Here is a 23871-nt window from a genome sequence, read left to right as displayed (position 1 = left end):
GCTAACTATGTTCCAGGAGGTTCATTTTAGTAATATGGGAGTGCTCTATCTACCTTTCTTGTTTCATGTATTCTACTCGTTCTCAAAGTATATAGTAGTCCCTTCTGCCTTCTCCAAATATCTCAACAAATAATCAAAAGGATAATTCAAGAATCATCTTGTGAATAGAATTTCTAGGTTTCATTTTTCCATTAAGTATCGAGAGTTTTTATAACTGCTCAAGCTTGATGTTTAATATATTTCAAGAGTTGAACTAAAAGTGAACTGAAGTTCGTAAAAAACCATCAGGCTACATTTACTTCATCATTTTAAGTATGAAAAATTAAATATTAGATTCAGCAAAGAATTTTGTGAAACAAATTGGACATATAAAATATAATATTATTCTCTTGATTTCATAAGTTAGAAAAGTCAAGGAAGAACAATTATTTTTAATATGAGCGACAATTAATATAAAATGGAGAGAGTAGTCAAGAAGAAAATTCTCTCTTTCTCTTTGTCTTATATTCCAGATCATTGCAAGAAAATTATTGTGATAATCAATAATTAATAACTTGATAAAATTAACCTACTATGAAGCTTCTTTAAAGTGCAAAATTGGAGATAGAAAAAAAATACATGAAAAACAAATTCAAATTTAAGTTGAAGGTAATGGAGAAAAAATATATAAGAAACCATACCTAAAGCAGCTCTGTAGGTAGAAAGCTTGGTCGACAATAAAAAAGGGAGAGTCTAGTCTTCTTCTATATACAAATAAGGTGGAAAATAGAATTAGTGTCATATGAATATTTATTACAAAGACATCTGGACTTCATTTAATTTACACGTGATAGTTTACTTAAATTAGGGGAAAACACATCATTAGCAACAAGTGAAAGACTAAAATACCCTCATTTGAATTTAATAGACACTAAATAGACATGTTGAGATCAAAGCTTTTCTAATATAGTAGTAATATTCAAGGATAGTCCTTAAAAATCACAATAAGACATGAGGAATTCGAGAGAGCATGCTATCTTCCTTTGAGTTAGTTATATAAGGTTCATTGTCAATGACCTACACTTTGTTCTTTTATTTTTGTTTTGTAAAATACATTCTTAAAAAAAAATATGTAGGCAAAAAAAATTTCAACAATGCTCTATGGATATGTGTACCAAACACTAACAATCTCTCATTTTGGTTTACTCGATTCTTGAGTGTTTCCTTAATAACAGTCGTCATTAACAACACTTCACTACCATTATCATATGCGTCAATGTAGCAACTTGTTGAGCATTTGACAAACTCAAATATCTATTTCAAATAGGATTTGTTCCCTTAGATAAAAGTGTTTGACTCAACACAAAGATTAACTTTTTTTTTTTTTTTTTGAAATTTTGTAAACTAATATTTCTACTTACTTATAAAGAGAAAAGGTCCAATGAAGAATTGCCAAAGCAAGCGTGCTGACCTATAGTTTGCTTTGACACTTATTCATTGGTTATTTTTTTCTCCATTTTAATTTATTTGTCTATTTTTATTAATATGTTATATATTTTTCAGAAAAATATGTCAAAAATATTATAAATTACAATAACTAACAACTTAAAAAATTTAAAAGATATAAAATATTTGGTTGATTCTCAAAATAATTTCAGTGCCACTTAAATTGAAATAAAAAGAAAAGTATTATAAATCACAATAATTAAAAACTTAAATTATTTTAAAAATATAATTATCAACACCACAAAAATTTGGACAAGAAAAATAACATATATTAGTTGAAAATTACATAAAAAATATTATAAATTATAATTGTCAATAACTTAAAATATCTAAAATCTAAAAATATAGTATAAAAAATATGATTGATTATTAAAATTCTATTTGTGTCGCATAAATTGTGAAAAAAAGAAATATATTGGGCCCGTGCTAGCTCGAGCTCCGCCATATCTAGTAGTTTAGAAGTATTTGTAAGATTGTAAATTGTTCAATTACAATATTTTATAATTAAATTGCTACCTTCAATATAAACTTGTTTGGATCAGTCGAAAATGGAAAGTGTTTACATATGTTGAAAGTGAGGGACCATTAATGGTAATTAGGCGTAATATTGGATTTGTTACTTAATTTTTTAATTTTTTTTTGGGGTTTAACGCGCTCCCGGGAAGCAAACTTTGTCTACACCGCCGGCAAGGAAGAGAAGGAGAGAGAATGAAGTTCGTTGTAAAGGCATGGAGCAACGGCAAAGCCCGAGGTGGTGTTCTTCAATGCCCTCAGCAGATAGAGACACCTGCTCTCCTCCTTACAACTCGCAAAGGCTTGCCTGTTTTCATCCCTCCTGATCATCTCCTCTCTCTCCCTTCCCCTGATTCTAACCTCCTCCACTTCAGTCCCCTTCACTTGTAAGTTTTCCTCCCAACTTTCTTCTTTGTATACAAGGTGTTTGCTATTTTGTCCATGCTTTAAATTTGCTATTATTAAAGTAAACTTATGTAAAATGCTGATGCTCATTCTGTTACTTCTTCAAGACCAACAACCACAACATGCCCGGTATATTCCCACAAGGTGGATTCTAGGGAGGCTAAAGTGTACACAGTCTGTACCACTACCTTAGAGGTGAGGTAGAGAGGTGGTTTACGAAAGACCAATATAAAAAAATGGTATTACCTCTCTATTGAGATAGGGGTAAGGTCTGTGTACACTGTACCCTCCTTAAACCCCAATATGTGGGATTATACTGCTGTTGTTGTTGGTATTACCTCTCTATCAGCTTTAGTTTTAGATAATTGGTTCATAATATTAGGGAGGAGATCACAGTTTCAAGTGCAGTTATATTATGCTAATAGTTTCCATGTGTCTGTTTAAGGGTCAATATATCAGATTCCTAGATAGTTCTTGAATTTTGTTAGCTCCTAAGCATTAGCATAATTGTACCAGAGCTAATAGACCCAACTATTTTTGCTCCTACTTTTGTAACTAATTTGCATCTTTTTGATGCCTTTAATGAAACATTCACTTTATCAAAAAAAAAAAAAAGATCACAGTTTCAAGTGCAATTATATTATACTAATTATCTCCAAATACCCAGCCCCAAGGAAGCAATTCAAAAGAATCCACCCGATATGTGACGTTTGCACTAAATACCAACCTTGTTAAAAAAGCATCTTGTGTTGATGGAAGAAGAGTTTTAGGATCAATATTTGTTGTTTTCCGGGCACAAAATTTGTATTAACAACAAGAACTTCAACATTAAGTTCAAGAATAACTTCAAGAACAACAAATAAGTTCAAACAACTTCAAGCACATGTTCAAACTATTTATGAACTATCAAAATGAAGTTTCAACTATTTTCTGGAAAATAGCAAAACTATAAGAAAGAGATAAGATAGAAATGATAAAATCAAGTGCACTGAATTCACGGTATGTACTTAAAGAATTTATTCCCCTCAAGTACCCGAGGTTATGAAATATATCCTCCAGGATAAAATGATTTACTTCAGCAAATAGCAGTACCTCAAATTTGTTGTTCGTTAGGATAAAATGATTTACTTCAACAAATAGCAGTACCTCAAATTTGCTGAACAACAAACACACTCAATGATTTGAAGATCACACTTGAGTTTTTAGGAAGAAGAAAATGTTTTCTACTTCAAAATTTCGTGCCTTTACCTAAGAAAAAATTTAGGTATTTATAGCCAAAAGGTGGTGCTTCAAAAAAGAAGCAATGGTTCTTGAAAATATACGTAGTTTCAAATCGTCGTTGACCTACGGACCCCACATGCACACGCAGATGGCCCACATGTGGCTGCAGGTCATTAGTTTGCCTGCGTTGACTTGCATGGCACTGTACTGGCATCTGCGTCCACAGGTTGCCAGGTGTGCGTATAACTCACTTATCCGTTACCAAGCAGTGCCTCGAAGGGTCACGTCCCTTCAAGGTGCTTTGTGATATGCGTCCGCACATGCCATGTGCGTTCGCAAATGGAGAAGATATTTTCTATTGGATCTTTTGGATTAAAAACTTCATGAATTTTGTTCAAAAAGATAATCTCTAGATGATTTGACTAATCCAAATCCTAATCTAAATTCTAATCCGAATTAGAAGCCGAGCCGAGCGACGACGACGGTGCGAGACTTGTCTTGTTCTTGTCTCACTATCCACATGAATGAATGCTTCTCAATATAAGCATAAGAAAGTTCCTTTCTTCCACCAATGTGGAGAAATTTACTTCCTTAAAGTGAAAACACAATGTACTTTTTCCTTCATTTGTTCCCTTTATTTTTCATTCACATTCTATTTAGAACCCAGCAATCCCTCGCATGAATGATGAATGACTATTTTATCAAAAATTTACGGACAAGTGTGTGATCTATAACAGAGACTTATTGTATTTATATAAGTAGGTTTTCCTTTTAACTTTCCGTAGCGAACTTGCATCGGATGCACTCAATCAATCAGTAGATGTGATATCTTTGAACCGTAGAACTTTAATGTATACATAGACAACACTAGTCACACAACCAACCTTGTATCATTTATGGTTCTCACGGTTGTGTTTGTTTCAGCCATAAACACCACTTGGTTTCATGAGAGCTTAAAAATAGACCTTTACTATCATGTCCCTTGAAACGGCTTCTACTTCACTGTCACATAGGTGATTCCTTAACATTTAATCCTATAGATCAAACTATTTGGTAAGTCTGCCAAACTTAGAAATCATTAAAAAGTTTCAAACCATAAGCCTTATCCTTGTTTCCTAAACATTGTCTTTATCGCGAGAATGGGTTAAGCATATTGACAATGTTGAACCGTCAGTCACAACTTTGTTTGATCTTCTCGAACCTAGCTCTTGGGATCTCCAGTCTGCTAGGTAGAATTACCACCATAATGACTTATCCTAGGCCATAAACCCATTCCCTTCAATGATCTCTCAACTCTCTCTCTCTAGATAGGCCTTTTGTAAGTGGATCTGACATATTATCCTTTAACTTCACATAGTCAATCATGATAATTCCACTGGAGAGAAGTTCTCTAACGGTATTCGTCTTGTATGACAAGATTTACAGTTATACATCATGCTCCCTACCCTACTTATTGTCGCTTGACTATCACACTGTATGCATACTGGTGTCAAAGGTTTGGACCAATAAGGAATATCTTCCAAGAAATTTCGGAGCCATTTTGTTTTTTCACCAACTTTTTTTTTTTTTGAGAAATGGTAACTTTGTATTCACTCAAAATTCATCATCCAAGAGATGATCAATTGGAAACTTAATCCTACAGAGTGGTAGGTACACCCCGATGAGGTAGTTAGATTACAAGTTTCCTAGGAAATTAACTAAATCTTCTACCTCTCGTACCAAATCTTGTTTACAGCGAGAAAATAAAAGGCTAATACAATTCATCTTAATCTTCTAGAAGTTAATCTCTAGCCGTTCAAAGCACCTAGTGTTCCTTTCTCTCCAGATGGTCCACCATATACATGATGGTATAGCCTTCCACCATTCTTCCTTTCTTCCCCTGCTACTAATCCCGTGCCAACTGTTCAAGAGATCCAGAGTGGTCTTTGGCATCACCCAGCTAACCCCTAGTATACGTAAGAAGATATTCCCCAGGTTTGTAGCTGTTTGGCAATGTATGAATAGGTGGTTGTTTATCTCAGTCTCATGTTCACACATGAAACACCTAGAACATATCTGCATTCCTCTTTTTGTAATGCCTCATGAGTGAGGCATGCCTTCCTGATTAGCAACCAATTAAAGCATGAGACTTTTAATGGGCATTTGATCAATTAGTTTCCAAGGCCACCTTTCTGCCAACGACCGATTAGAGTTCATCTCCCAGTTACCTGATTTAACGGTGTAGACTCCCTTGCTGTGAATTTTCCACACTGGTTTATCAGTTGTCATAGCTATACCTGGGAATTCATTAAGGGTCTCTAGTCGTTTAGCAACTTCCTCAATTTCCCAATAATTCAATGCCCTTCTAAATAGTAAATCTAACCTTGTTGACTCCAGACTTGCGCTACAGTGGCATTATTTTGTACACACACGGTATAAAGGTGAGGAAATAAACTCCTCAAGTTTTCTTCTCCTAACCAGATTTCATTCCAGAAGTCCGTCTTCAGCCCATCCCCAATCGTAATGCATATGTTGTCGTTGAAATGAGGTCACATTCTTCTGATAGTCTTCCAAACACTGTATCCAAATGTACCCATAACCTGTACAGTTGTCCACCGGTTGAGGAGCCCGTACTTGCCAACTATAAATCTTCTCCATAAAGCTCTTATCTTCTGAACAAAATCTCCATAACCACTTTTGTAGCAGACATTTATTTTGGAGACTGAGGTTTTTCAAACCTAACCCCCCTTGAATTTTGCTAAGTGTGAGTGTGTCCTACTTCACCAAATTGAATCCTCCTGTCCTACTTCACCAAATTGAATCCTCCTTTCTCCTTGTTGCCTTGCCAGAGAGAAGTTCTCCTTAGCCTGTTAATTTTCTTCTCAATGCTCTTTGGAATTGGAAACAAATCATCATGTAAGTAGGTAAGCCATCAAGAACTGACTTAATTAGTGTCGCTCTACCACCTAGAGATAAGTATTGGCTTTTACATCGAGCAAGCTTCTTCTCACACTTCTCCATCGGCCCATTCCTCACTTCCATTTCCTTGTTCTTAGCACCTAATGGAAGCCCCAAATACTTTGTAGGTAGTGTATGTGTCTGACATCCCAAATCTAAATCTGATTAAGTTGTCAACCTGGTTAATAGGGAAGATGTGGCTTTTTAACCAGTTGACGTGGAGTCTTGAGATAGCCTAAAAAATTGTGAGAATAACTCAGGCGTCTGCTTTGTGCCTCATTTGCCTCACAAAATATGAGGGCATCGTCTGCATAGAACAAGTGTGTAATTTCCTGGTTCTCCCCTCTCCCGTGTTGAGCACTGAAGCCCCTCACCCAATCATTTGCCTTTGCTTTCCATATGATGAAGCCCTTCCATAGATCTTAAGAATAAGAACGGAGACATAGGATCCCCTTGCCTAAGACCCTTTTGGGACTAAAAAAACCTTCAGTATTTCCATTTATAATGAGAGAAAACATTATAGTTGAAATTCAAAACTTCACCCAACTTAGCCACTTGTTACCAAATCCCATGCCTTTTAGAATTTTTAGGAGAAAATTCCAATTGACATAGTTGTAGGCTTTCTCAATATCCAATTTACATAAAATTCCTGGCTTCTTCTGTTTCACCCTTGAATCAGCTCACTGGCCAACAATGTTGCATCCGTGATTTGCCTTCCTTTAAAAAATGTCACCTGGTGTTCATCAATTAATTTTTCGATCACTGTTCTCGTCCTCTCAGTTATCAACTTGGAAATGATTTTATAGACTCCTCCGATGAGGCTAATAGGTCTGAAATCTTTTAACTCAACAGCTCCGGGTTTCTTTGGGATTAATGCTATGAAAGTAAGCATTGAAAGAGTTCTCAAATACAATTTTCTGATGGAAGTTCTGGATTGTCAACATAAGATCTTCTTTCACTATTTTCCAACATGCTTTGAAGAAATTCATAGTGAAAACATCGGGTCTGGGTGCTTTGTCTCCATCACATTGTTTGATGATCTGTAACACTTAATGGTCTTTGCAACCATTCATTCTCTTCAGTAGTGACTATTAGGCACCCTTCAAACTCAAAAGAAGGTCTCCGAGTTTCAGTTTCTGAATACAGATTGGCATAGAAGTCTGTCATGGCTTCTTTGATGTCATTTGGTTCCTGTATTTCTTACCCCCTCACCACCAACCTATCAATTGTATTATAACTCCTGTGAGAAGTTGCTCACCTTTGAAAGTTTCCATCTAGCTTCTTCTTGTTTGGCCAGTGCTTCCAACTCTACAAGGATTGTTGCTCTTATCAACATTTCATCATCATTAGAGTTCTTTCATTTTGGATCTTGTCCAATTTAGATAGCTCCATAAGCAATTTATTTTTTCTGTTAGTTATCTTAGTACGTTTCCTTTTGCTCCAATCTTTCAATTTGTGTTTTAGCATCTTTATTTTGCTGTTAAGTATGTAGTCTGGGCACCCCTCTACTTCATATCTATTCCACCAGTCTTGTACCATCTCACTGAAGCCATGAAGCCATCAACACTGAGCCACCAATTTTCAAATTTAAAGTATGGTTTTCTATGTTCCCAGTTTCCACTTTCTAGCATAATAGGGTTGTGATCAGACCCGGCTCTAGGAAGTGTGCTTTGCTTAATGCTTTTGAAACTTTTCTCCCGTTCTGTTGAAACTAGGTATCTGTCTAGTCTAGCAGCACTGTGATGATTATCTCCCCGGAACCAAGTGTATTTCCCTTCAAGCAAACAAGGGTCATGCAGTTCAAAATCTTCTATGCACCTGGATAAATCTTTCTTGACATTAGTAACTCTGTTGCACCCTCTTTTTTCCATCATGTATCTCACAGTGTTGAAGTCTCCACCTGTAACCCAAGGACCTACACATAGCTCCTTCATTGTAGCCATTTCTTCCCAACATTCTAACTTCTCACTCCTATTATGAGGAGCATAGACTCCAGTAAAGTACCAAGTGTGTTCAGTTGGTTCAAACTTGTAAGTGAAAATGATCCTTCCTCCACCTTAGTGCCGGACCAGACCCTGCTGTCCCACATAAGTAGTATTCCCCCTTACTTCCATCTGCATCAATAAATCCACATCTCATCCATCTGCATGGCCAAAGATGATCTGTAATTTCTTCAACCTCTTTATTCACCTAGGTTTCTTGTAAGCAAACCACTTCTGGTTTCCAGTTCTGTAAACAAGTCTTAACAAGATTCTTGTTAGAATTATTGTTAAGACTCCTCACATTCCATGTGATCAGTTTGATATTCATTTAAAGGTTAAAATTTAGTACTCTCCTCCTGTTCCTTGCACCTTCAACCTCTTTATTGAGATTCGATTGAAGGTTTTTCAACTCATTTTTCCCGATACCACTGCTTCTTGGGGTGGTGATGGCTTTCTCCTGTTTCTTGCTGTCAAGCAGTAGTTTCTTCTCATTAATTCTCATGAGAAGTTCTAGAGTTTCCTTCTCAAATCCTTCAGATGCTACCCCATAAGTATTACTCAGCTCCAGTATATGCGAGTTAACCTAGCTTGGTGCCTCTGTTTCAATCACTTCTTGCTTTGCAAAATTCTGTCTGGCCACTGGTTCCGCATCAAATATTTGCTGCAACTGCAAAGCTGAATCTCTTGGTTGTGACTTCTCCTTGCCCTTCAACTTGTTCACCTCATCAAATTGATTAGGCATGTTGCTCGTCTCCTTGATTTGTGTGGCTACTTGATTTTGCATGTGTAGGTCATCCCCAACTGGTCTCTCTTTCACTAATTTACCCATCAATCCTTCATCTGCAGTGAAGTTTTTCACCGCTTCCAGGAACTGAGACGTGAGGATTTTAATGGCTTGGAGTCCATTAAAACCACTCACGTGCTTGTCACGTGTTTCTTCATTTAAACCCAAGAAAGGCTCATCTGCTTTAGAACTTTGGCCCTAAATATTTGTTCGGCCTAATTTACTTTTTGTTGAGGCCTGGACTTGGTCTTTTATTTTTGCTGCATTTGAAGAACTGGTCCCACCCTTCCAGATTGGCCCTCTTGACTCATCACTTGTCCTTAGATTGACTTTTTCCAGCTGTATTTTATCAGTTTTTTCCCGCTTTGTCATGTCAACATCACTCCTATTATCTAATGTGTTTTTTTCGACCAACTGATGGACAAAGGAGCTGGTCGAGTTTTCTTTTCCGGTAATCATCATTGCTGAAACTGGTATGGTCTGCGTACACTTTACCCTCCCCAGACCCCACTAGGTGGGAATACACTGGGTATGTTGTTGTTGTTATCATTGCTGAAGCTTCTGCCAGATCTGCATCGAATATAGTACCCCGCCATTCTTGATCTTCACCTCCTTCGGAATGTTGCTCCTGTCACCGCATACCTTCACCCTTGCCCATTTGACATGATTCCGCAGTGTGGTCTCTTCCTCTGTCTCGATCCGTCCACCACAGTACTCTCCAATGATCTTGAAAATCTTTTGGGACCAAAGATGTAGAGGAAGGCCTACAATTCTGACCCATGTTGACTTGGATCGGTTCACTAGCTCCGTTGTGCCGATCAAAGGGTTCCACCATTGTAATTTTATTAGTTTTTTTATCCAAAGTCAGTCCCCTTCAATGACCTGTTCTACTATTAGTTTAGAAGTGAACTCAAATAAAAAGAGTCCATTCCCCATCTCATAAGTGTTTAGTCCATGTGCTTGTTTCCACAGACTGTTGGACCACTTTCTGTTTCTGACTTTAGAGAGAGTAGCAGAGACATTAAATACTCCCACCGAACTCCTCTTTAATACTTCATTCTGGCTTACTAAGGAGTCTTTAATATTGATAATTCCCCCTTGTTTGACTGCGTAGCTTGTCTCTGTTTCCTTCTCATTCCTGTCTTCCCATTTAAAGCACTTAACTGCCTGTGCTTACGGAATATTGCTATCAGATAGCCTATATTCCTGGATATTGTTTTTTCGCTTTATGATTCCTTATGAACCTTGCCACCTTTTCTGCAATGTCCACCCATCCGAAATTAGCCATCAGCTCAGGGATGATAAGTACTCCCTCACGTTTATCAAGTTGATGTAGCGACTGAACTTGTTGAAATTACGGGTTATGAAAATCTCAGATAAAGGCTCTATTTTCCTCCATCTGCGAACAAAGTTCCCTTTCATCTTGGATGCCTCTTTCATAGTATGCATTATCCACTCCATCGATCTTTTTTAAGAGGTCCTAGTGACAACATTTCTACTCCTTTCAGTCCATTCATACCACACTCCTGTCGTACCTGAAATTCTTTCTAAGTAATAAGATTTGAATCCTACTGTAAAGTATATAGTATTGTCCATCGAAATTTGGGTTAAGGGAGAAGAGAAGGAAAAGGAAAAGGCTAGGTTTCTGATGGTGACCGCCGGAGGGGGTGGGAGAGAGAAAGCCAGAGGGAAATCAAACTATCTTGGAATATGTGCTTAGGAGCATTTGTGCTACTGTGTTTTATTTCACTCTTCACCGACTTTATCTAATGCGAAAAATTCAGATTCCATTGTAGAGCGGGCAATATATATCTGTTTGGATGATTTCCAATAGGCTGTACCTTTACCTAAAGTAAATACATACCCACTTGTAGATTTTGCTTCATTAGATCAGTGATCCAATTTGCGTCACTATATCCTTCAATCACCGCTGGATAGTTGTTATAATGCAAAGGATAGTCTTAAGAGTATGTTTTAAATACTCCAATACTCTTTTTATTGCCATCCAATGAGTTTGATTGAAATTACTCGTGTACCGATTCAATTTACTAATAGCGCATGCTATATTTGGTCGTGTACAATTCATGATATACATCGAACTTCCCAATACTGTTGCATAGTCTAACCTTGAGTCACTTTCACCTTTATTCTTTTGAAGTGCAAAACCCACGTCTAATGGATTTTTGGCAATATTGAAATCCAAATACTTGAACTTGTCAAGTACCTTTTCAATGTAATGAGACTATGACAATACAACCCTGGTGGAGTTTTATGAATTTTTATTTGTAAGATCACATCAGCAACTCCAAGGTCTTTCATATCAAACTTGCTCCCAAGCATTCGTTATGTAGTATTTATGTTAGAAATGTCTCTACTGATGATTAACATGTCATCCACATACAACAAACGATGATTTTGTGAGCTGGAGTGTCTTTAATGTAAACACATTTATCACATTCATTTATCTTGAAGTCGTTTGCCAACATGGTTTGGTCAAACTTTGCATGCCACTGTTTGTGTGCTTGTTTTAGTCCATAAAGTGACTTAACAAGTTTGCACACTTTTCTTTCTTTACCAGGAATCACAAAACCCTCAGGTTGTTCCATGTAAATTTCTTCCTCTAATTCTCCATTTAAGAAAGTTATTTTCACATCCATTTGATGGATTTTAAGACCATATACCGCCGCTAATGCAACCAACATCCAAATAGACGTTATCCTTGTTACTAGCAAGTATGTGTTGAAATAATAAAGGCCCTCTTTTTGTCTAAAGTCTTTCACAACAAGTCTTGCCTTGTTTTTGTCAATAGCACCATCAACTTTCATTTATCTTTTGAAGATTCATTTAGAACTTAAAGATTTATTTTTTGGGGGAAGATCAATCAACTTCAAGTATGATTGCTCATGATTGGATCAATCTCACTATTGGCTGCCTCTTTCCTAAAGAATGAGTTAGAATATGATATGGCTTCTTTAAACGTTTGAGGCTCATTTTCAAGAAGAAATGTTACAAAATCTGATCCGAAGGAAGTCGACATTCTTTGACATGTACTAAGCCTTGGATTCTCATCATTAAGTAAGTCGACATTCTTTGACATGTACTAAGCCTTGGATTCTCATCATTAAGTACATTCTCCTTTTGTTCATTCCGAGGTCACTTAGACCCTCCACTAGACAACTCATGTCCAGTTTTATACGGATAAATGTGTTCAAAGAACTCAACATTATCTGATTCAATTACCATGTTTTCATGAATATCCGGATATTTGGATTTATGAACCGAACATCGACATGTTTTACTGCTTGTAGCATATCCGATGAAATACAGTCCAAAGTCTTTGGTCCTATTTTACCCTTTTAGGTATAGGAACTTGGACTTTGGCTAGACACCCACACACTTTAAAATATTTCAAGTAGGATTTCCTTTCTTTCCATTTTCATATGGAATAGATTGTGTTTTGCTATCGGGCACTCTATTGAGTATTCGATTTATTGTAAGAATAGCTTCTGCCCATAAGTTTTGCAGTAAACCTGACTCATACGGATGCTTAGGATACGTAGATTACACACATGTTTGACACTTTGATTCATTGCTCTCAAAGTTAGGCGAAACTTCTAAACTAATTAGTTTTCGCAAGAGTTTGTAATTGACATGTCCTAAATGTTCATGTCACAATTCATTTGACTCAAGTAAGTAAGAAGAAACAGAACTTTTATTCATATCAATATTCATTACATTGATCCTAAAAAGGCCCTCGGTGAGGTAACCTTTACCTACATACACTTCACCCTTACTAATTATAACTTTGTCAGAAACAAATACACATTTGAATTCATTCTTAGTGAGAAGTGAAGTAGAAACTAAGTTTTTTTTCAACTTCGGAACATGAAGGACATTGTTTAGTGTCATCACCTTGCCCGATGTGATCTTCAAGTAAATCTTGCCTTTTCCTTCAACCATTGCCGTAGCAGAGTTCGCCATGAATATCTTCTCATCCACTTGAGCCTAAGCATATGATGCAAATAGTTCTTTGTTGGCGCAGACGTGACGGGTGGCACCTGAATCAATCCAACACTCTCTAGAATTTCCAACAAGATTGCACTCCAAAAGCACACAGATTGTTCACGTCGTCTTTGGATTCAACCATGTTTGCTTGATCCTTTTTCTTGTCTTTCTTCGGAGCCCGACAATCTGCAGGCTTGTGGCCAACTTTGCCACATTTAGAGCAACTTCCTTTGAACTTCTTCTTAAGAGGATTGCCTTGTTGTCCTGTTGCTTTCTTTCTCATTCTTTGATTTAGTGGGTTCTTCTTCAACAATGTTTGCTCCACTTGTTGCAGAATTCCCACGAGACCTCTTTTCTACTGTCTTGTTGTCCTCTTCAATCCTTAACCTTACAATGAGGTCTTCAATAGACATCTCCTTGCGCTTATGCTTTAAGTAGTTCTTGAAGTCTTTCCACAAAGGTGGTAACTTCTCGGTTATTGCAGCTACTTGGAAAGCATCGTTCACGATCAAACCTACATCAAAGGTTATGTGAGTATCAAGAACAAATTTCATCTGTTCAATAAAGGTATTAACTAAGTTTACACCTTCAGCTAGGAGATCGTGGGTTATGATTTGCAACTCTTGGACTTGGGCAACTACAAATTTACTGTCTACCACCTTGAAGTCCAAAAATTTGGCAACAATGAATTTTTTCATTTCGACATCCTCTGTTTTGTACTTCTTTTCTAGAGCACCCCAGAGTTCCTTTGAGGTCTTCATATTATTGTACACATTGTACAAGTCATCTTATAGGTCACTCAGAATGTAATTCTTACACAAAAAGTCTGAGTGCTTCCAAGCTTCCGTTACCATGAAGCATTTTTTTTTCGAAGTTTCTTTCAGCAATTCAGGAACACTTTCCGTGATGAACCTTTGCAGACTCAGTGGTCAGATAAAAGAACATCTTCAACTGCCAACGCTTAAAATCAACATCAGAATTTTTTTTTGATTTCTCTACCGGTGCCGTGGCAGGACCAACATTCGTACAACTTGAAGTAACAATGTTAGTTGCTACAACATTCATCGTTCCACCATTGACTTGGTTATCAATAGTCATTTTTCCATCATAAATAGACAAACACTTAGTATTTCAGAATACTAACAATAAAGTTTTTAAACTTTAAACCACTTGTTTCTAGTTTAACGATGAAATTTTTATGTTCTAATCGCCAACCGAATGAACTTTAACTTGTGATGAAGTTTTTATATCTTCAAATCACTATTAAGTTCAAACAAAGTAGAAAGTCAAAGGCTTAATCTCCAAAAATCAAAGTACAGATTAATAAATAAAAATTCCTTAAGATTGTTGTTTTTCGGATGCAAAATTTGTATTAACAAGAAGAACTTCAACACTAAGTTCAAGAATTACTTAAAGAATAATAAAGAAGTTCAAACAACTTAAACACAAGTTCAAACTATTTATAAACTATCAAAGTGAAATTTCAACTATTTTTCGGAAAATAGCAAAACCATAAGAAACAGATAAGACAGAAATAATAAAATCAAGTCCACCTAATCACGGTGTGTCCTTAAGGAATTTATTTCCCTCAAGTACCCGAGGTTATGGAATATATCCTCCCAAGATAAAATGATTTACTTTAGCAAAAAATTGTATCTCAGATTTACTAAACAACAAACTCACTCAATGATTTGAAGATCACACTTGAGTTTTTAGGAAGAAGGTGTTTTTCACTTCAAAATTTCATGCATTTACTTGAGGAAAAATTCAGGTATTTATAGATAAAAGGTGGTGCTTCGGAAAAGAAGCAATGGTTGAAAAGATGCACAATTTCGAATTAGTCACTGACCTATGGACCCTACCTGCACGCGCAGGTGGCCCACATGCGGCTGCAGGTCAGTAATTTGCCAAAAACAGATTCTTCCGCATTAAACTGCGTGGCACCTGCGTCTGCAGGTCACGTATCCGTTACCAAACAGTGCCTCGAAGCGTCACGTTCCTTCGAGGTGCGTTGTGACATGCGTCTGCACATGCCGTTTGCATCCGCAAATGGAGAAAAGATTTTCTATCTTATTTTTGGATTAAAAACTTCACTAATTCTCAAGTTTTAAATGATTTTGTCCAAATAGATAATCTCTCTCTTTTGACAAACCCAAATCTAAAGTCAAAGCCGAAACCGAGCCGAGCGACGACAACGACGACGCTGGGCTTGTCTTGTTCTTACCTCACTATCCACGTGAAGGAATGCTTCTCAATGTAAGCATAAGAAAATTCGTTTCTCCCACCAATGTGGGAGAATTTTACTTCCTTAAAGTGAAAACACAATTCACTTTTCCCTCCATTTGTTCCCTCCATTTTCCATTCACATTTCCACTTAGAACCCAACAAGTTTTCCTGAGTTCTTGGTTTGAACAAAGAAAATACACCCAAATATCTTTGGAGGAACAATTTAGTCATTTTTACCATTTAAAACTTCTAAGGGACTCTTGAAAGTTGAGGATTTTAAGTGGCAATCTATTGATGAGGTAGGTCGCTACTAGAATGGCATCCCCTAGTAAGGTTTCAGCTGATTCATGATAAACAAAATGGATCTTGCTACTTCTAACAAATGCCTATTTTTCCTTTCAGTAATTCCATTTTACGCACTAGTATAAGGATAACTAATTTGATGGATTATCCCAAAGAGTCAAACTAAGCTCCAAAAGTTTTATCCATGTATTCTATGTCATTGTCAGTTCGAAATTTCTGTATCTTAGCCTCAAACTGAGTATAAATTATCTTATGAAATGACTAAAATGGGGGAGAACTTCATTTTTGGCTTTTAAGAGATATACCCATGTCATTCTAGTGCAACAATCAATAAAAGGAACAAACCATCAACTATCGGGAAAAGAACATGTTTTAGTAGGACCCCATACATCAAAATGAACAGTCGAAAAAGGAATTGTACTTTTATTGTCACTCAAGGATAAGTATTCAGAAGCATCACAAGACAGATTAAAACTCAGTTCTAGAAAACAAACTAGGAAATAATTTTTTCTAAAGCAAAAAAGTATGGATGCACCAACTGGCTATGCGGCTGTATTATTTTTTGGTTGGTACCCTTATTTCCTCCAAAAAAAGGGCTGTCCAGAGTCTCGAGTTCCATTGGTGAAATATAAGTTATCATGCACCTACTCCTGTCCATCTTCTTCCTTGTTTAAAGGTCTTGAAAAACACAATATCAGGGAAGAACTCAACACTACAATTTAGTTCTTTAGTGACGGAGTTAACAAATAACAGGTTAATAGGATACTCAGGTACATGAGAATAGATGAAGGTAATATCGAAGGTTCAAACGATTAAACCTGTTCTGGAGACAAGGGTAGAGAGCCATTGACTATTCTAATTGGGACTAGGAGAGTAGTTTTGAAAGCCTTTAGAAGAAACTGTCATGTGTCTATTAGCACTAGAATCAATAATCCAAGAAATAAGCTAAGCATTAAAAGTAATACTTGACTGCATATAATTGGAACCGACAACTTTGGAAGAGTCAGGTTTGTTCAAAACACGGAGAAGATGTAGAACTTCATCGGTTCATCCGGAGAAAAAGTCTACCCAGCAGTAGTGTCTGTAGAAGTCTCCACATTTTCTGCAAATATTAGTCTGACCCCTTGATGGACCTACATGCTTGCTTCCATGACTTCTAGTTGGCCTACAATGTAGTATCCAGTATATCTTTCTAGTATGCCTTGATCTACCACAATAATAATGCAGGTGTTCTTTATCTGAAGAAGTGATTGCCTTTGGTTGTTCATGAGACACGACTAGCCGAGACTTCTCAGTTGGTGGAGAATAAGGCATGATTCCTCGTCAGGTCTCTTCCTATTGAACATAACTATGCATCCTCAAGATAAGGAAAGGAACTTGAACCCTGATCTGAATCATATTCTTAACTCAAACCAGCCAGAAACTCATGGACCCTTTCCATTTCAACCAGTTGTTAAAAGAGAAATGTATCATCGGTACACTTTGCTTCGAGTAGTCAATCTCTTGCCATAACCCACGTTGCTCGGAATAATAATCAGTGATAGTCATCACCTTGCTTAGTGACATGGATTTTGTTTCAAATCTCAAAGATTTGGGCATCATTCCCCTTGCGAGAGTAAGTCCGCCTAGTTGAATTCCAGATCTTTTCAACTATATCAAGCAATAAATATTGTTCAAATATTCGAGGATGCATGGTGTTGGGAAGCGATGCCATCACAAAGGAGTTATCAGAATCCCATTGACTATTTCTAGAATCTGTCACAACAGGTGCTTTCTTTTCTCCAGTGATACACCCAATCAAGTTCCTAGATTTAATAAAAGGCAAGCAAAACCTTGAACAAACAATATGCGTACCAGTCCTATCTAGTTTCGCAGCACTGATTTGTGAAAGAGCACTATTATCTGCTCCCTTCGTATCCCCTATAGTTTCTGACAAGTGACAAATAATAATCCAAGAAAAAATTTAGAATCTAAAAACAAGTACAAAACCAACAGCAAATCTGCAAGCTAATTGCCGGAGCTTTGAAACAATCGTTGAATGGTGCTAAAAGTGCACGGATAGGGTCAGAATAGCTTGGCAAACCCCAAGGAAGAACAGATCTGGAAAAATATTGCCAGAAATGTGATTCTGACCAGTTGGAGGTAGGCCCTACTGGTGGTGCTTAGAACTTGCTAAAAATAGGATGGATAGGCTCAGAATACACCTGCGACCCCACCAGCAAAAAAGAACAACAACAACAACAACAAACCCAGTATGTTCCCACATAGTAGGGTCTGGGGAGAGTAAGATGTACGTAGTCCATACCACTACCTCCGAAGAAGTAGAAAGGTTGTTTCCGATAGACCTCGGGCTCAAGACAATGAATAATAATCAAATCCATAATAATAAAGCATGAAACAATACGACATAACATAAATGCGACACTCAAAGATAATATTAGACATAGAAAAGTAAACAACTTCGTAATAGAGCATGAAACAGGATGGCATAGCAATAAATAGTACACCCCCCAAGTAATACCTACAATGGCGACCCAAACCGACACTAGCCTTCTATCCTAATTCGCGACCTCCAGATCCTGAAAGAAGATTTCTGAAAAATTCGTCGGAAAATGGTCCATGCACCGGTGTGTGGGATCTATGTGTTGCACGAGTCGAAGCTGTCAGTAGCACATGACAGCGCATGTGGTGGTCTTTCCCGAAGTTGTTTACCGGGGTTTTGTTTCCAGTGGATGAAGGAGCCAATGGTGATGTTTGTTTTCGTACACCATCGTCAGAGAGTATATCCGACATGGACAGCCACCTCGGAACAGTAAAACAGGGAGAAAACTCAATCTTTTAGAACTCTAGTGCTGTGAAGGACAAAAACTAACCTCTAAAGGCAGCAATGACTCTTACACCATAAAGATTCAAGAAGAAGAGAAAGTCTTCTTTGTATCTCTTAATAAATTTACATCCCATGGGAATGAGTTCTTATACAACAACAACATACACATTATATTCTACGGCTAAATGAATACAATATCAGTTACTCGTCACTCATTGTATTGGAGCAGGGTGGATGAAATGGAGGCTCACATCCAAAGTCTTATGTGATAAGAACGTGCAAGCAAAACTTCAATGCAAGTTCTACAAGCTGGTGGTTAGACCAACTTTATTGTATGGGCCAGTCAAGAAATTTCACGTTCAGAAGATGAAAGTTGCGAATGAGGATGTTGCGATGGATGTATGGGCATGCTAAGAAAGATAGAATAAGAAATGAGGATATTCGGGATATGGTGAGAGTAGCTCCGTGGAGGACAAGATGTGGGAAGTGAGGTTGAGATGGTATTTTCTTGAGCCGAGAGTCTGTCAGAAAGAACCTTTCTACCTCGGAGGTAGGGGTAAGGTCTGTGCACACTCTACTCTCCCCAGAACTCGCTCTTTGTGGGACTACACTCGGTATGTTGTTGTTGTACAATATCAGTTACTCATAAGTACTCCTATATCCTTCAATCAACACTATTCTTTCTTTTCATGACAATAATTGAAAATATAAAAGCAGTACAAGGGGATTGCCAAGCATTATCTTTAATATTTTAAATCGATTCATTACTTTATAAAAGAATCAGTATACCATTCAAGCATTGGCTTAACATTCATGACATCAATCTTATTTTGTGAGAAGAACTTGTTCCATATTTTTTTAGATTCAGGACATATCCTTATAATATGTGAAGAGCCTTCCACATCACAATTACATTGTTTACGTTTTGGTGGCTGAGTTATCTATTTTTTGAATCTACTTTCATTTCACATAAGTTTATTGTGTTATCTTCTCAGGAACACAAAGTTTCCATATATTAGTGCATCTCTAATCGTTGCGGTAGTTTCATCATCACAACCATCCAATATATGTATTTCATGCTAAATTTTCCATTACCTACAACAACAACATACCCAGTATATTCCCACCAAGTTGGGTCTGGGTCTGGGGAGGGTAAGTGTACGCAGTCCATACTACTACCTCAAAGTGAGATAGAGAGGCTGTTTCTATAGATCCCCGGCTCAAAATAAAGCAATCTAAAATAAGATAAGGAATAGTAATAGAACAAGACAACACTGAAATTAACATACTCAATAATACCAAAAGCAAGATACTCCAAGTAACCACCAAAACATACAACATCCTAACTCAGACTAGCCTTCTACCCTAATTCGCCTCCTCCATAACTTCCTATCCAGGGTCATGTCCTCAGTAAGATGAAGCTGCTCTATGTCTTTTCTAATCACCTCCTTCCAATATTACTTCGGTCTATCTCTACCTCGCTTGAAACCATTCCTAGCCAACCTCTCACACCTCCGTACTGGGGCATCCGTGCTCCTCAGCATCACATGACCGAACCATCTCAACCTCGCTTCCCTCATCTTATCCTCCATCGAAGCTACTCCCACCTTATCCCGAATAACCTCATTTCTAATCCTATCTTTTCTGGTTCACCTACATATCCACCGAAGCATTCTCATCTCCGCCACCTTCATCTTCTGAATGTGGGTCTTCTTAACAGGTCAATACTTCGCCCCATACAACAAAGCCGGTCTAACCACTACTCTGTAGAACTTGCCTTTAAGTTTGAGAGGTACCTTTTTATCGCACAAGATACCGTAGGCGAGCCTCCATTTCATCCACCCTACCCCGATCCGATGATTGACATCCTCTTCAATCTCTCCATTATCCTGAATCATCGAGCCCAAATACTTAAAACTATTTCTATAGAATGAGTGTCAAGCTTAACAACCACATCGGACTCATGTGACACCTCCTGAACTTACTCTCCAAATATTCCGTCTTGGACCTACTCAATCTAAACCCTTTAGACTCAAGAGTTTGCCTCCAAACCTCCAACTTGGCATTAACTCCACTACGAGTCTCGTCAATCAAGACTACATCATCCGTAAAAAGCAAACAATAAGGCACCTCATCCTGAATGTGCCGCATCAAAACATCCATCACCAAGGCAAAAAGAAACGAACTAAGCGTCGATCCTTGATGTAACCCTATCAAGACGGGAAAATGCTCCGAGTCCCCTCCCTCAGCGCTAATCCAAGTCTTGGCTCCGTCATACATATCCTTAATCTCCCTAACGTATACTATAGGTACACCTCTAGCCTCCAAACACCTCCAAAGAACCTCCCTGGGAACTCTATCATAGGTCTTCTCTAAGTCGATAAATACCATGTGCAAATCCTTCTTTCTTTCCCTATACTGCTCTACCAGTTTTCTGACGAGACGGATGGCTTCTGTAGTCAAGCGCCCTGGCATAAATCCAAATTGATTTTCAAAAGTAGTAACAATCCTCCGCAACCTCAACTTTATCACCCTCTCCCAAACCTTCATAGTGTAACTCAACAACTTAATACCCCTATAATTATTGCAATCCTGAATGTCGCCCTTATTCTTATACAACGGAATCATCGTACTCCACCTCCAAGCTTTAGGTAGCCTTGCCGTCTTGAAAATTATGTTAAACAACCGTTTCAACCACTCCATACCTGCCCCTCCTATGCACTTCCAAAAATTCATCGGAATCTCATTTGGCCCCGTCGCTCTACCTTTACACATCCTGTGAATAGCCCCCTTAACCTTTTCCACCTTAATGCGCCTACAATATTCATAATCGCGAAACTTCTCGGAATGCTCCAATTCCCCCCAACACAATGTTAGTATCCTTTCCATCATTCAAGAGCTTATGAAAGTAAGACTGCCATCTCTTTCTAATATGACCTCCTCCATCAAAACTTTGCTGTCCATATCCTTAATACACTTCACCTGATCCAAGTCCTGAGTCATCCTCTCCCTAACCTTGGCGAGCCTGTACAACTTTTTATCCCAACCTTTACTGTCTAACGCTGAGTATAAACTTTCGAAAGCAGCATCCTTGGCCCTTGTGACCGCTAACTTCGCCTCTCGTTTAGCAATCTTATACTCCCTTTTTTTTCGTTTATCTACTTTATCTTTACTCTCCGCCAACTTTGTATACACTCTCTTCTTGGCCTCCACCTTCCCCTTCACCCCTTCGTTCCACCACCAGTCCCTTTGGTGCTTGCCCGAACGACTACTCGAGACCCCCAACACCTCTCTAGCTGTCTTCCTGATGCAGTTGGCAGTCTCGTCCCACATACTATCTATATCCTCTCCACTCTCCCAAACCTTCTTCGCCATCAACTTATCCCCTACATCCAGTGCACTAGCCAAAGGCAGACTCCCCCATCTAATCCTCGGTTAATCCTCCATACCTCTCCTTCTCCGCTTCTTTATGATCTCCAAGTCCATTACCAAAAGCCTATGTTGGGTCGAAAGACCCTCACTCGATAAGACCTTACAATCCGTACAAATTCCCCTATCCCCATTCCTAAGTAGCAAAAAGTCAATCCGAGTCTTGGCAACCGAACTACAGAAGGTAACCACTTCTTGGGAAAGTTCAAATTAACTACCACCAACCCAAATCCCCGAGCAAAATCCAGAAGTGCCACTCCTTCAACATTCCTTACACCGAACCCGTGTCCTCTATGCACATCATCATAACCTTTCGAAGAAGACCCAATATGCCCATTGAAATCCCCTCCTATGGAAAGCTTTTCATTACTGGGGACACTTTTCACCATCTTGTCCAAATCCTCCCAAAATTTTTTCTTTTCATCATCCAAGCCTATATAGGGTGCATACGCACTAATAATATTCCAAGAAGACCCTCCAATAACTAGTTTAATTGACATCATCCTATCGTTGATCCTCTTAACCTCTACCACTTGCTTCCTAAGCGCATCATCTACTAAATTACCTACACCATTCCTATTCCTCACGCTTCCTGAGTACCACAACTTATATCCATCTAGTACTCTCGCCTTAGAACCTACCCATTTGGTTTCTTAGAGACAAGCTATATTATTTCGCCTTTTTCTAAGAATTTTCACTAGCTCTAATGACTTCTCCGATAAAGACCCTATGTTCCACGATCCTACTCTCAACCTATAGTCATCCTTATCCCCTTTACCCTTCCTACCCCTGCCCTTTCCCTTGCCCTTGCCCCTACCTTAGTCCACGCCCCCAACCCCTACCCCAACCCAAGCCTCGCCCGAAGACATGACCCTATGCCAACACCATCAATCATAGCCACCACAGACAACACCGACCAATAACACTAAGAGCACAAATCTTAGACAACAAACCAAAAAAGTACTACCAAGTCCACACTTCAGAACTACTAAGAACAACAAAAGGCCAAAACATAAATAGGATTAACAAGTAAAACACTATTATGAAATACAGAAATCACCCAGTAAATCGTCACCCACAAACAAGATAGTCAGCCAAGACGCGAAGAAAACCAAATCGAAATAGGAATAGTAAGCAAAACAACCAGTAGCAGCCCCTAGAGTCCAGAAAGCTATACACACAACTAGAAAAGATGGAGGGAGTGCACCTGATCGAAGTTGGGTCGGTTTACTTGACTGAATCGCCGAATTTCGACAATTTGCGGTAGAAATTGGTCGCTGGAATTGTGTTGTTGCCGTTGGAATCTGCACTTGTAGTACCTGCCAGGGGATATAAAGAAAGAAAAGAAAGGGATCGCCGAAGTGAGATTGCCTGAAATGGGTCGCGGCAACTGCGCCGGTGCAAGAATGAGTCACCGGCAGAGAAGGATTCGCCGGATAATCCGGTCGCGAGGAAGTCGCCGGCAAAGATGTTCAATTGTTCTGAAAGTGATGAGGCAGATCGGCCCTTGAAACAATTATGAGATTCGACCCTTAGAAAATTAGGGTTCTTGAATAGTCAGAGCAAGAAAAGAATATACAAATGTGATATCTTATTCACCATCCAACAACACACTAGGTACTTTAATAGATGTTTCATTTTAATATCAACATTGATTTTACCAGTGAGTCACCAATCACCACACCAACAATCAAGCCAAAAATTCATCATTCTTGTGTGACCCAAATTCTATCTTTACCCCCTCAAGTAAAACA

At 38.2% G+C, this 23871-nt stretch overlaps 1 protein-coding gene across 4 annotated transcripts in view; it reads left to right on the top strand.

Annotated features, from left to right (window-relative positions):
- Positions 1-1902: 1902 nt before the first annotated feature.
- LOC107863660 (queuine tRNA-ribosyltransferase accessory subunit 2) overlaps positions 1903-23871 on the top strand; it is a 38133-nt gene continuing 16164 nt past the window's right edge. For 2 of the 4 annotated variants that reach the window (XM_016709692.2, XM_016709689.2), the window contains exon 1: positions 2029-2384. In XM_016709692.2, coding sequence (XP_016565178.1) covers positions 2194-2384 — 191 coding nt within the window. In that variant the 5' untranslated portion in view covers positions 2029-2193. Of the gene's footprint in view, positions 2385-23871 lie in introns of all 4 variants that reach the window. The other 2 variants (XM_016709691.2, XM_016709690.2) reach the window with 2 other exon arrangements.

This window comes from Capsicum annuum, chromosome 3 (genome assembly GCF_002878395.1).
Source record: "Capsicum annuum cultivar UCD-10X-F1 chromosome 3, UCD10Xv1.1, whole genome shotgun sequence".
Taxonomy (NCBI): domain Eukaryota; kingdom Viridiplantae; phylum Streptophyta; class Magnoliopsida; order Solanales; family Solanaceae; genus Capsicum; species Capsicum annuum.
Note: the sequence above shows the minus strand (reverse complement) of the source record. Positions and strands in the feature narration are given on the sequence as shown.